Source organism: Carcharhinus amblyrhynchos, chromosome 3 (genome assembly GCF_965287045.1).
Source record: "Carcharhinus amblyrhynchos chromosome 3, sCarAmb.v2.hapA, whole genome shotgun sequence".
Lineage (NCBI taxonomy): Eukaryota > Metazoa > Chordata > Chondrichthyes > Carcharhiniformes > Carcharhinidae > Carcharhinus > Carcharhinus amblyrhynchos.
Window position 1 is genome coordinate 132,077,360 of NC_137326.1, and position 12,733 is coordinate 132,090,092.

At 49.5% G+C, this 12,733-nt stretch overlaps 1 protein-coding gene across 1 annotated transcript; it reads left to right on the forward strand.

Moving 5' to 3' along the window:
* Positions 1-1,061: 1,061 nt before the first annotated feature.
* On the forward strand, positions 1,062-8,956 carry LOC145341135 (ras-related protein Rap-2b). The gene is made up of 2 exons (XM_080186022.1): positions 1,062-2,420; positions 8,709-8,956. The coding sequence occupies exon 1, from the start codon at positions 1,844-1,846 to the stop codon at positions 2,393-2,395; it is 552 nt and encodes a 183-aa protein (XP_080042148.1). The 5' UTR covers positions 1,062-1,843; the 3' UTR covers positions 2,396-2,420; positions 8,709-8,956.
* The last annotated feature ends 3,777 nt before the right edge of the window (positions 8,957-12,733 follow it).

A 12,733-nucleotide genomic window follows, 5' to 3' on the forward strand; every position in this document is an offset into this window, starting at 1 on the left:
CGGAGCATCTTTGGACACTAAGGGGCAACTTAGCAAGGCCAATCCACAAAACCTGTACAGCTTTAGACATTAAAGGGCAATTTAGCATGGTTTATCTATATAATCTGTATATCTTGGACACTAAGGGGCAATTTAACATGGACTATGCACATAATCTGCACAGTTTTGGACTATGGAAGGAAACAGGAGCACTCAGAAGAAACCCGTGCAGACATGGGGAGAACGTGCCAACTTCACACAGTCACCCAAAGCTTAAACTGGACTGAGGTCTCTGGCACTGTGAGGCAGCAGTGCTAACCACTGTCACAGAATCATCTCTATCTTAATTTTATTTTTTAAACAAGTAATCCTCTGGTTCTAAATTATAAGTCATCTCCATAACCCTTCAGATTGGGACAGCATCTGTGGAGAGAAAATAGCGATGAAGTGTCATCCTATTCTTTGTACAGACACTGTCAGACCAGCTGAGATTTTCCAGCATTTTCTGTCTTTGTTTTGGCTTCCAGCATCTGCAGTATTTTGTGTTTATCCTTCAGGACTGTGTTAGTTGCAGCAATATTTTCTCCTCTCTCCCTGTCTCTCCATCTACACTTCCCGCTGCTTCAGAAAAGCAAGCCAGAACAATTAAGGACCCCACGCACCCCGGACATTCTCTCTTGAACCTTCCTCCACCGGGAAAAAGATACAAAAGTTTGAGGTCACTTACCAACCGACTCAAGAACAGCTTCTTCCCCGCTGCCGTCAGGCTTTTGAATGGACCTACCTCGCACTAAGTTGATCTTTCTCTACACCCTAGCTTTGACTGTAGCACTATATTCTGCACTCTCTCCTTTCATTCTCTATGGGCAGTATGCTTTGTCTGTATAGCGCGCAAGAAACAATACTTTTCACTGTATCTGAATGCATGTGACAATAATAAATCAAATCAAATGCCTTTTTCTTGAATATTGATGGGACCCAGAAAGGGATCGCAATGCAGTGAGTTGGCCCCTTTTAAGAGCTTAGCTCCGCCCCGGCGCTGCAGCTTGCGGAGCTGTTGCTGATGTGTTCACGCCCTGCCCAGTGCCTTGTGTCTATGTCAATGGGAAGGAAGAGAGCGTGGGAGAGAGAAAGAGCTGTGTTTCAGTCTAGTACAGGGTAAGGGAAAGGCTGGGGGTGGGTGAGAGAGATAGCGAGCTGTGCTTCAGTTCAGATCAGGCAAGGAAGGGAAAGAGAGAGAGAGGGATTGCTGTCTTACAGTGTAGTATAGGGAAGGGAAACGCTAGTGGGAGGAAAGAGAGACAGAGACTTGAGAGAGAACCGTGCTTCAGTGTAGCACAGGGAAAGGCTAGGGGAGAGATTTAACACAGAGCTGTGCTTCAGGCTAGGAGGGAGATTTCTGTTTTTCAGTGTCATATAGGGAAGGGGAAAGCTCGTGGGGGAAGAGACAGAGAGCTGTGCTCCAGTCCAGTACAGGGAAGGGAGAGATTTAACGGAGAGCTGGTCTGTACAGGGAAGGGAAAGGCTAGGGAGATATTTGAGAGAGAGAGCTGTGCTATAGGGAAGGGAAAGGGTAGGGGAGAGGAGAGATTTAACAGAGACAGAGAGAGAGAAAGCTGCATTGCTGAATAAATGCTGAGAGTCCCAACAAAAATCCTCTGGACATTGGAAGGAGATTGCAGCAAGGAGAAAAGCCTGGATTTATAATTATAAAACACACACACACACAGAAAGGGAGAGAGAGAGAGACCAAAGCAAGGGAGGGGGAAGAGGATTTGCCTGCTGCATTTTGTCCCTGTGCTTGGCACTCCACTGCTGCTGAGTGTGGCTCTCCCACACTGAGAGGGGGGACTGGTGGCGGAGCATGCGGGAGTACAAGGTGGTGGTCCTGGGCAGCGGCGGGGTGGGCAAGTCGGCCCTGACCGTGCAGTTTGTCACCGGCTCCTTCATCGAGAAGTACGACCCCACCATCGAGGACTTTTACCGCAAGGAGATCGAGGTGGACTCCTCTCCGTCGGTGCTGGAGATCCTGGACACGGCGGGCACCGAGCAGTTCGCCTCCATGCGGGATTTGTACATCAAGAACGGCCAGGGTTTCATCCTGGTCTACAGCCTGGTCAACCAGCAGTCCTTCCAGGACATCCGACCTATGCGGGACCAGATCATCCGCGTCAAGCGCTACGAGCGGGTCCCCATGCTGCTGGTGGGCAACAAGGTGGACCTGGAGGGGGAGCGGGAGGTCTCCTACGGTGAGGGCAAAGCCCTGGCGGACGAGTGGAGCTGCCCCTTCCTGGAGACCTCGGCCAAGAACAAAACCTCGGTGGACGAACTCTTCGCCGAGATCGTGAGGCAGATGAACTATGTGTCCCAGCCCGGCGGGGATGAGCAGTGCTGCTCCTCCTGTGTGCTGCTGTGATCCCCCACCCTGCCAGAGCAGACAGGTCAGTGCCTATTCCACCAGGGGGGGCTTCACTCTCAGAGCAGGGTCAGTGCCTATTCAACCAGGGGGGGCTTCACTCTCAGAGCAGGGTCAGTGCCTATTCAACCAGGGGGGGCTTCACTCTCAGAGCAGGGTCAGTGCCTATTCCACCAGGGGAGGCTTCACAGAGCAGGCAGGTCAGTGCCTATTCCACCAGGGGAGGCTTCACAGAGCAGACAGGTCAGTGCCTATTCCACCAGGGGAGGCTTCACAGAGCAGACAGGTCAGTGCCTATTCCACCAGGGGAGGCTTCACTCTCAGAGCAGGGTCAGTGCTTATTCCACCAGGGGAGGCTTCACAGAGCAGACAGGTCAGTGCCTATTCCACCAGGGGGGGCTTCACTCTCAGAGCAGGGTCAGTGCCTATTCCACCAGGGGAGGCTTCACAGAGCAGACGGGTCAGTGCCTATTCCACCAGGGGAGGCTTCACAGAGCAGACAGGTCAGTGCCTATTCCACCAGGGGAGGCTTCACAGAGCAGACAGGTCAGTGCCTATTCCACCAGGGGAGGCTTCACAGAGCAGACAGGTCAGTGCCTATTCCACCAGGGGAGGCTTCACAGAGCAGACAGGTCAGTGCCTATTCCACCAGGGGGGCTTCACTCTCAAAGCAAGGTCAGTGCCTATTCCACCAGGGGAGGCTTCACAGAGCAGACAGGTCAGTGCCTATTCCACCAGGGGAGGCTTCACAGAGCAGACAGGTCAGTGCCTATTCCACCAGGGGGGGCTTCACTCTCAGAGCAGGGTCAGTGCCTATTCCACCAGGGGGGGCTTCACTCTCAAAGCAAGGTCAGTGCCTATTCCACCAGGGGAGGCTTCACAGAGCAGACAGGTCAGTGCCTATTCCACCAGGGGAGGCTCTACAGAGCAGACAGGTCAGTGCCTATTCCACCAGGGGAGGCTTCACAGAGCAGACAGGTCAGTGCCTATTCCACCAGGGGAGGCTTCACAGAGCAGACAGGTCAGTGCCTATTCCACCAGGGGAGGCTTCACAGAGCAGACAGGTCAGTGCCTATTCACCCTGGTTGAATAGGCCCTGACCCTGCTCTGTGGAGCCTCCCCTCGTTGAATAGGCATGGAGCTGTCTGCTCTGTGAAGCCCCCGCTGGTGAAGACAGGTCAGTGCCTATTCCACCAGGGGGGGCTTCACTCAGAGCAGGGTCAGTGCCTATTCAACCGGGGGGACCTCACAGAACAGGGTCAGTGCCTATTCAACTAGGGGAGGCTTCACAGAGCAGACAGGTCAGGGCCTATTCACCTGGGGGGGGGGCTTCACAGAGCAGACAGGTCAGTGCCAATTCAACTAGGGGAGGCCTCACAGAGCAGACGGGTCAGGGCCTATTCAACCAGGGGAGGCTTCACAGAGCAGACAGGTCAGTGCCTATTCAACCAGGGAGGCTTCACAGAGCAGGGTCAGTGCCTATTCACCCAGGGGAGGCTTCACAGAGCAGACAGGTCAGGCCTATTCACCTGGGGGGGGGGGCTTCACAGAGCAGACAGGTCAGGGCCTATTCACCTGGGGGGGGGGCTTCACAGAGCAGACAGGTCAGGGCCTATTCACCTGGGGGGGGGGCTTCACAGAGCAGACAGGTCAGGGCCTATTCACCTGGGGGGGGGGCTTCACAGAGCAGACAGGTCAGGGCCTATTCACCTGGGGGGGGGGGCTTCACAGAGCAGACAGGTCAGGGCCTATTCACCTGGGGGGGGGCTTCACAGAGCAGACAGGTCAGGGCCTATTCACCTGGGGGGGGGGCTTCACAGAGCAGACAGGTCAGTGCCTATTCAACCAGGGAGGCTTCACAGAGCAGGGTCAGGTCCTATTCACCCAGGGGAGGCTTCACAGAGCAGGGTCAGTGCCTAGTCACCCAGAGGTGGCTACACAGAGCAGGGCCAGTGCCTATTCAACCGGGGGGGGGGGGGGGGGCTTCATAATCAGAGCAGACAGGTCAGTGCCTATTCAACCGGGGGGGGCTTCACAGAACAGTGTCAGTGCCTGTTCAACCAGGGGGGGCTTCACAGAACAGTGTCAGTGCCTATTCAACCCGGGGGGCTTCACAGAACAGGGTCAGTGCCTATTCAACCAGGGGGGGCTTCACAGAACAGGGTCAGTGCCTATTCAACCAGGGGGGGCTTCACAGAACAGGGTCAGTGCCTATTCACCTGGTGGTGGGTGGGAGGGATGCGGCAGGAGGCAGGGAGCTGCGCACGCATGCGCGCGTACACATCCACACCTAGAGCAAACAGGTCAGTGCCTGTTCACCCAGGGTCGTGAGGGGGCTTCTCTCTCACACACACAGGTCCAGACTGTCCCCATGCGAACGGAGCATAGAGGGGGTGGGGGGTGGGGGGTGGTGGGTGATGGGGGGGTGGTGGGTGATGGGGGGGGTGGGGTGGCTGGGGGGGTGGGGGCGGTGGGATGGAGAATGAGGGGAGAGGGTGTGTGTGTGTGCTTCTGTGATCTTTACACATACTGTCAAAGCAAACAGATCAATGCCTTGTTGACCTGGGTGGGGGGGGAGGAGGGGGCTGCAGCCAACTCCCCCCACCCTGACACCCACTACCCCCACCCCCACTCTCGTTTGTCAGAGCCAGGGTGTCAGGCTTGGGGATGTTATCCTCACATGTACGAATGTCCAGGCCCCCTCTGAGGGGGTGTGTGTGTGTGTGCTGGGAAGGGTGTATGGCGAGGATGGGAGGCAGATTTAAATATCCTCCCAGCTGGTGGAGTGCTGCTGTGAGGAACGCAAGTTGCCAGCAGCAGCCTTCCTCCCACCCACCCTTCCCTCTGCAGCCTTCTCACTTAAAATGGTGCGGCTGATCACAGTGTGTGTTAGGCAGAACATCCAGTACTGCTAGCTAAATCCACCGTGTGTGTGTGTCTTTCTCTGTGTGTGTGTGTCTTTCTCTGTGTGTGTGTGTGTCTTTCTCTGTGTGTGTGTGTGTCTTTCTCTGTGTGTGTGTGTGTCTTTCTCTGTGTGTGTGTGTCTTTCTCTGTGTGTGTGTGTGTCTTTCTCTGTGTGTGTGTGTGTCTTTCTCTGTGTGTGTGTCTTTCTCTGTGTGTGTGTCTTTCTCTGTGTGTGTGTGTGTCTTTGTGTGTGTGTGTGTCTTTGTGTGTGTGTGTGTCTTTGTGTGTGTGTGTGTCTTTCTGTGTGTGTGTCTTTCTTTGTGTGTGTGTCTTTCTTTGTGTGTGTGTCTTTCTCTGTGTGTGTGTGTCTTTCTGTGTGTGTGTGTGTGTCTTTCTGTGTGTGTGTGTGTGTCTTTCTGTGTGTGTGTGTGTGTCTTTCTCTGTGTGTGTGTGTCTTTCTCTGTGTGTGTGTGTGTCTTTCTCTGTGTGTGTGTGTGTCTTTCTCTGTGTGTGTCTGTGTCTTTCTGTGTGTGTGTGTGTGTGTGTGTCTTTCTGTGTGTGTGTGTGTGTGTCTTTCTGTGTGTGTGTGTGTGTGTCTTTCTGTGTGTGTGTGTGTGTGTCTTTCTGTGTGTGTGTGTGTGTGTGTGTCTTTCTGTGTGTGTGTGTGTGTGTGTGTCTTTCTGTGTGTGTGTGTGTGTGTGTGTGTGTGTCTTTCTGTGTGTCTGTGTGTGTGTGTGTGTCTTTCTGTGTGTCTGTGTGTGTGTGTGTGTGTCTTTCTGTGTGTGTGTGTGTCTTTCTGTGTGTGTGTGTCTTTCTGTGTGTGTGTGTCTTTCTGTGTGTGTGTGTGTCTTTCTGTGTGTGTGTGTGTGTCTTTCTCTGTGTGTGTGTCTTTCTCTGTGTGTGTGTGTCTTTCTCTGTGTGTGTGTGTCTTTCTCTGTGTGTGTGTGTGTGTCTTTCTCTGTGTGTGTGTGTGTCTTTCTCTGTGTGTGTGTGTGTGTGTCTTTCTCTGTGTGTGTGTGTGTCTTTCTCTGTGTGTGTGTGTGTGTGTCTTTCTCTGTGTGTGTGTGTGTGTGTCTTTCTCTGTGTGTGTGTGTGTGTGTCTTTCTCTGTGTGTGTGTGTGTGTGTCTTTCTCTGTGTGTGTGTGTGTGTGTCTTTCTCTGTGTGTGTGTGTGTGTGTCTTTCTCTGTGTGTGTGTCTTTCTCTGTGTGTGTGTGTGTGTGTGTCTTTCTCTGTGTGTGTGTGTGTGTGTGTCTTTCTGTGTGTGTGTGTGTGTGTGTGTCTTTCTCTGTGTGTGTGTGTGTGTGTGTCTTTCTCTGTGTGTGTGTGTGTGTGTGTGTCTTTCTCTGTGTGTGTGTGTGTGTGTGTCTTTCTCTGTGTGTGTGTGTGTGTGTCTTTCTCTGTGTGTGTGTGTGTGTGTCTTTCTCTGTGTGTGTGTGTGTGTGTCTTTCTCTGTGTGTGTGTGTGTGTGTGTCTTTCTCTGTGTGTGTGTGTGTGTGTGTGTCTTTCTCTGTGTGTGTGTGTGTGTGTCTTTCTCTGTGTGTGTGTGTGTGTGTCTTTCTCTGTGTGTGTCTTTCTCTGTGTGTGTCTTTCTCTGTGTGTGTCTTTCTCTGTGTGTGTCTTTCTCTGTGTGTGTCTTTCTCTGTGTGTGTCTTTCTCTGTGTGTGTCTTTCTCTGTGTGTGTCTTTCTCTGTGTGTGTCTTTCTCTGTGTGTGTGTGTGTGTGTGTGTCTTTCTCTGTGTGTGTGTGTGTCTTTCTCTGTGTGTGTGTGTGTGTGTGTGTGTCTTTCTCTGTGTGTGTGTGTGTGTGTGTGTGTCTTTCTCTGTGTGTGTGTGTGTGTGTGTGTGTGTGTGTCTTTCTCTGTGTGTGTGTGTGTGTGTGTCTTTCTCTGTGTGTGTGTGTCTTTCTCTGTGTGTGTGTGTCTTTCTCTGTGTGTGTGTGTGTGTGTGTGTCTTTCTCTGTGTGTGTGTGTCTTTCTCTGTGTGTGTGTGTCTTTCTCTGTGTGTGTGTGTGTCTTTCTCTGTGTGTGTGTGTGTCTTTCTCTGTGTGTGTGTGTCTTTCTCTGTGTGTGTGTGTGTGTCTTTCTCTGTGTGTGTGTGTGTGTCTTTCTCTGTGTGTGTGTGTGTGTGTCTTTCTCTGTGTGTGTGTGTGTCTTTCTCTGTGTGTGTGTCTTTCTCTGTGTGTGTGTCTTTCTCTGTGTGTGTGTCTTTCTCTGTGTGTGTGTCTTTCTCTGTGTGTGTGTGTGTGTCTTTGTGTGTCTTTGTGTGTCTTTCTCTGTGTGTGTGTCTTTCTCTGTGTGTGTGTCTTTCTCTGTGTGTGTGTCTTTGTGTGTGTGTGTGTCTTTGTGTGTGTGTGTGTCTTTCTCTGTGTGTGTGTGTGTCTTTCTCTGTGTGTGTGTGTGTCTTTCTCTGTGTGTGTGTGTGTCTTTCTCTGTGTGTGTGTGTCTTTCTCTGTGTGTGTGTCTTTCTCTGTGTGTGTGTCTTTCTCTGTGTGTGTGTCTTTCTCTGTGTGTGTGTGTGTGTGTGTGTGTGTGTGTGTGTGTGTGTGTGTGTGTGTGTGTCTTTCTCTGTGTGTGTGTGTGTGTCTTTCTCTGTGTGTGTGTGTGTCTTTCTCTGTGTGTGTGTGTCTTTCTCTGTGTGTGTGTGTCTTTCTCTGTGTGTGTGTGTGTGTGTGTCTTTCTCTGTGTGTGTGTGTGTGTGTGTGTGTGTGTGTGTCTTTCTCTGTGTGTGTGTGTGTGTGTCTTTCTCTGTGTGTGTGTGTGTCTTTCTCTGTGTGTGTGTGTGTGTGTGTGTCTTTCTCTGTGTGTGTGTGTGTGTGTGTGTCTTTCTCTGTGTGTGTGTGTGTGTGTGTGTCTTTCTGTGTGTGTGTGTGTGTCTTTCTCTGTGTGTGTGTGTGTGTGTGTCTTTCTCTGTGTGTGTGTGTGTGTGTGTCTTTCTCTGTGTGTGTGTGTGTGTGTGTCTTTCTCTGTGTGTGTGTGTGTGTGTGTCTTTCTCTGTGTGTGTGTGTGTCTTTCTCTGTGTGTGTGTCTTTCTCTGTGCCTTTGTGTGTGCGTGTGTGTGTGTCTGTGCGCCTTTCTCTCTCTGTGTCTGTGCGCCTTTCTCTCTCTGTGTCTGTGCGCCTCTGTGTGTGTGTGTGTGTGTGCGCGCGCCTTTCTGTCTCTGTGTCTGTCTCTGTGTGTGTGGTTCTTTCTCTATGGGGAATGGGGTGAGAGTGATTTAGCAGACACCGATTTGCATTAACACTGTAAAGGGGGAGGGGAAAATGATTTATTTTAGAATTCAGTTGATGGTATTTGGTACAATCTGGTCTTTTGTTCACTGCTAGGGGAGGGGAGGGAAGAATTGTAAGTGATTCTTAATGAATTCTTGGTGTACTTAATTGTTTTTTTTTTATCCTCCACCCCTTCCACAGGCACAGAGTTTCTATGCAAAGTTGGAAATATGGATATTTTGGCATCACATTTCTGGTGACACCCAGCTAAACTTGGAGACACTGTGACAGATGCCACACAATTTGGATCAGAGCTCCATCTTACTGCTGTTTTATTCATGGGATGAGGGGAAAAGTAATTTTTTTTTTGTTGAACTGCTGTGACTTCATTTTTTTTTTGCCTCCTCTTCCCCCTTCTCTCCTGGCCCTCTAACCGCTTCCCCGCCCCCACCCCCACCCCACCCCACCCCACCCCACCACTCCCCCTCCCGAGTTGAAAGATAAAGGGGAAAGGTAGGGCAAATATATTTAACGTTTTTTTTTTAAAAAAAAAATGCGACAATGGTATTTTTTTTTTGTTTGAACTGTGCTGTGAATGTGACAACCATGGACTTGTACAAACAAGATGGGTGGGTGGTTGGGGGCGGGGGGTGTAAGGAAAGAAATGTACAGCTAGCGAGCCCAGGAGGGTGCATACCATAACTGAATTCAGTGGTGTGGCCCTCAAACCGGCTGATCACAGGCCACCAATCACCCTTGTGTCTAGTGCCTTTGAGACTCTTGCTGTCAGTTCAGTACGTGCCAATCTGTGGAAAGCCTCCATGCCACCCCGCTCGCTGCCGGCGCACAAAAAAAAAAGAGTAGTTAACAAATTTTCCTTCGAATGTTCTCTCACACACACACACAAAAAAAAAGCATGGCAAGACTTACAACACTCTCTCTCCTGACCGAATTGATGGGTTTTGTTTTTAAAGAAAGAAAAGAATTTGTCCTTGCTTTGCCTACATTTCAGGTTGTTGGAGAATTTGTCTCTGCACCGCGCCCCCCCCCCCTCCTCTCTTTTCTTTTTAAAAAACAGAAATTCTCTTCTCGTTTCCAAAGGAACTATGTCATCCTCACTTTGTCGCTCAGTGTGTTAATCTAATCTAATCTAATCTCTCTCCAGGCCAGCAGTGACAGAGGATGGGAGGGCGAAGGGTGGGGGTGGGGGGGGGGGGGGTGGTGGCTGGGGGGTGGGGGTCGGTGTTGGGAGGGTTGCTGTGGGCGGGAACGCACCAAGGAATTCTAACATCCTCTGTATGTTACAAATCCAGACATGCATTTAACAGCTGTCTGTTCCAGGACTTTTAATACAAAATGCATTTTTATATAAAAAAAAACCCCAAACAAAACAATATTAAGTGTTGGATGTTTTATTGTACATGATGGCTTTTCAAAGATGATAGCAACAGAATGCTACCGTTGTCAAGTTAAATGTATGTTGCACTTAGTTTTCTCACATTGTAATGTCTCTGTTTTGACTCTGTTTTGGTGTGGGAGGGGAGGAGGGGGGGAGAGGAGGTGGGGGGTGGTGTGAAATGTGCAAGCACTGGGCGTCGCGGCCGCTTGGAAAGCAATTTTGCGGAAATGTGATCCATCTGAAAGGAAAGAATGGGTTGCATTTCCATAGTGCCTTGTTTGTGACCAGGCTTGAGAAATGCGACTGAGCGCTTTGTTCACAATGAGTTACATTGTTGTGTTGCTACTAACTTGACAGATACTTAACTCGGGAGCCAGGGATAACCAGAGAGATTAAAGGGGGAATTGGGCTTCGAAATGTCACCGTGGTGTCTCGCAACGGTTTTGGTAGCGTGAAGAGCCTGTGCAGTAGGAACTTCGCGTGTAATATATCATTGTAATATGTAATTTTTTTAAAAAATTGGTGCTAATAAGGTCAGCATTTAACACCCATCCTTACTTGCCCTTTGGGAAAATTGCTTGTAAGCTACCTTTTGTGATGTAGCGGTACATGTGACATTTTCCACACTTTGTTACGGAGTGAGATCCAGGATTTTTTTATTCATTCATTGGACATGGGTGCCACTGGCTGGCCAGCATTTATTACCCCTCCCTAGTTGCCTGAAGACAGTTGAGTCAGTCACATCGCCGTGGCTCTGGAATCAAATGTAGGGCAGACTTTGATTTGATTTATTGTTGTCATGTATTAGCATACAGCGAAAAGTATTGTTTCTTGCGCGTTCTACAGACAGAGCATACCATTTGTAGAGAAGGAAAGAAGGTGCAGAATGTAGTGTTACAGTCATAGCTAGGGTGTAGATAAAGATCAACTTAATGCAAAGCAAGTCCATTCAAGTCTGATGGCAGCAGGGAAGAAGCTGTTCTTGAGTTGGTTGGTACGTGACCTCAGACTTTATCTTTTGTATCTGGAAGACCAGGTAATGATGACAGATTTCCTTCCTTAAAGGGCATTAATAAACCAGATGGGCTTTTCCGACAATGATTTCATGGTTATCGGTAGATTCAAGTTGCACCATCATCTGCTGTGGTGAGATTTGAACCCAGGTCCTCAGATCGTTTCTGGATTAATAATCTAGCGATTTATAGCAATGGGCCATGGACGAAGGAGCATTGAATTGTGTCACCCAGATACAGCTCAGAGGTGGTGGTTTTCCTAGGCGCTTGTTGCTTCCGCCCTTCTAGGTGGAGAAGGTTGCGGGTTTGGAAGTTGCTGTTGAAGAAGGGTTGGCCAAGTGCCATGATGTGAGGTTAAATAACTTTTATTGTGAGGTTTGAATTATTGAAAGCCAAAATATTTGGTTGGGGGGAGATGGCTAATGCTCGAGTTCTGATTCATGTCAAGTTTTGTCGGCCGCTACATCATGTGAGATCCGAGGTATGAATTTCCTGATGAGTCAGGCATTAGATACGAAAGGTTTAAAGGAAATGTGGGTATCGCTGCCTGAAAGTGGTTTATTTGTGTTGAGGCCTGTTCTCCCTTTGCTTTGTGGGCCATTTGCCATCACGTGTGCTTCAGAAGTCAGAACCGTAGTTCCGTTTCTCCCCCTCCCTTGTCTGAAATGCAGTGTGTGGCAATCTGTATGTCAGCTTGGGCAAGCCCAGGCAAAACCTAATCATCTCAAATAGGGAGAGTCAAATAACTGTCCTGATTGAAGCGCAGACTCTGGGCTTCCTCCTCCTGTCCTGGAATATGTTAAATCTCGACTCCTTGGTGATTCTTAACAGAGAATCCAAACTATGTAATCAGGCTAAGACTGTGTCAGTCCCTGTGTAACAGTGAAAAGGAAATTGTCCCCATCTTTACATTGCAACACAGCTTCCTTGTGTCTTCTGTGTGATGAACTATCCCACGGTGCGTCTGAGCAACACTGTCACAACACAGTTGACACCTTTAGGGCAGGTGACCAAAAACTCGGTCAAAGCAGTGGGTTTTAAGGATTGCTCTCAAGGTGAAAGGGAGAGAGCTTAGGGCCTTGGTAGCTGAAAGTAGAATTGCTGATGGCAGGGTAAAGAAAGCCTGGGATTTTGATTTGATTTATTATTGTCACGTGTTAGTATACAGTGAAAAATATAGTCGCTTGCATGCTATAGAGACAAAACATACTGTACATACAGTACGTAGGGGAGAAGGAAAGGATATAGTGCTGCAGTCATAGCTAGGATGTAGGGAAAGATCACCTTGATATGTGGTTGATCCATTTAGAAGTCTGGTAATGGCAGGGAAGAAGCTGCTCTTGAGTCAGTTGGTACGTGATCTCAGATTTTTGTATCTTTTTCCTGATGGAAGAAGGTTGAAGAGAGTATGCCTGGAGTATGTGGGGCCCTTAATTATGCTGGCTGCTTTTCTGAAGCAGTGGGAACGGTAGATGGGATCAATGGATGGGAGACTAGTTTGTGTGATGGATTGGGCTACGTTCACAACTCTTTGTAGTTTCGTGTGGTTTTGGTCAGAGCAGGAGCCATACCAATCTGTGATATATCCAGAAAGGCTGCTTTCTATGGTGCATCTGTAAAAGTTGGTGTGAGCCGTACTGGACATACCAAATTTTTTTAGCCTCCTGAGAAATTAGAGGCATTGGTGGGCTTTCTTAACAATAGAATTGGCATGGGGGGACCAGAACAGGTTGTTGGTGATCAGGACACCGAGAAACTTGGAGACCAGAATTGGAATGCTATATTCTAGGAGGGTTGTAGGCTGGCTGGAGGAG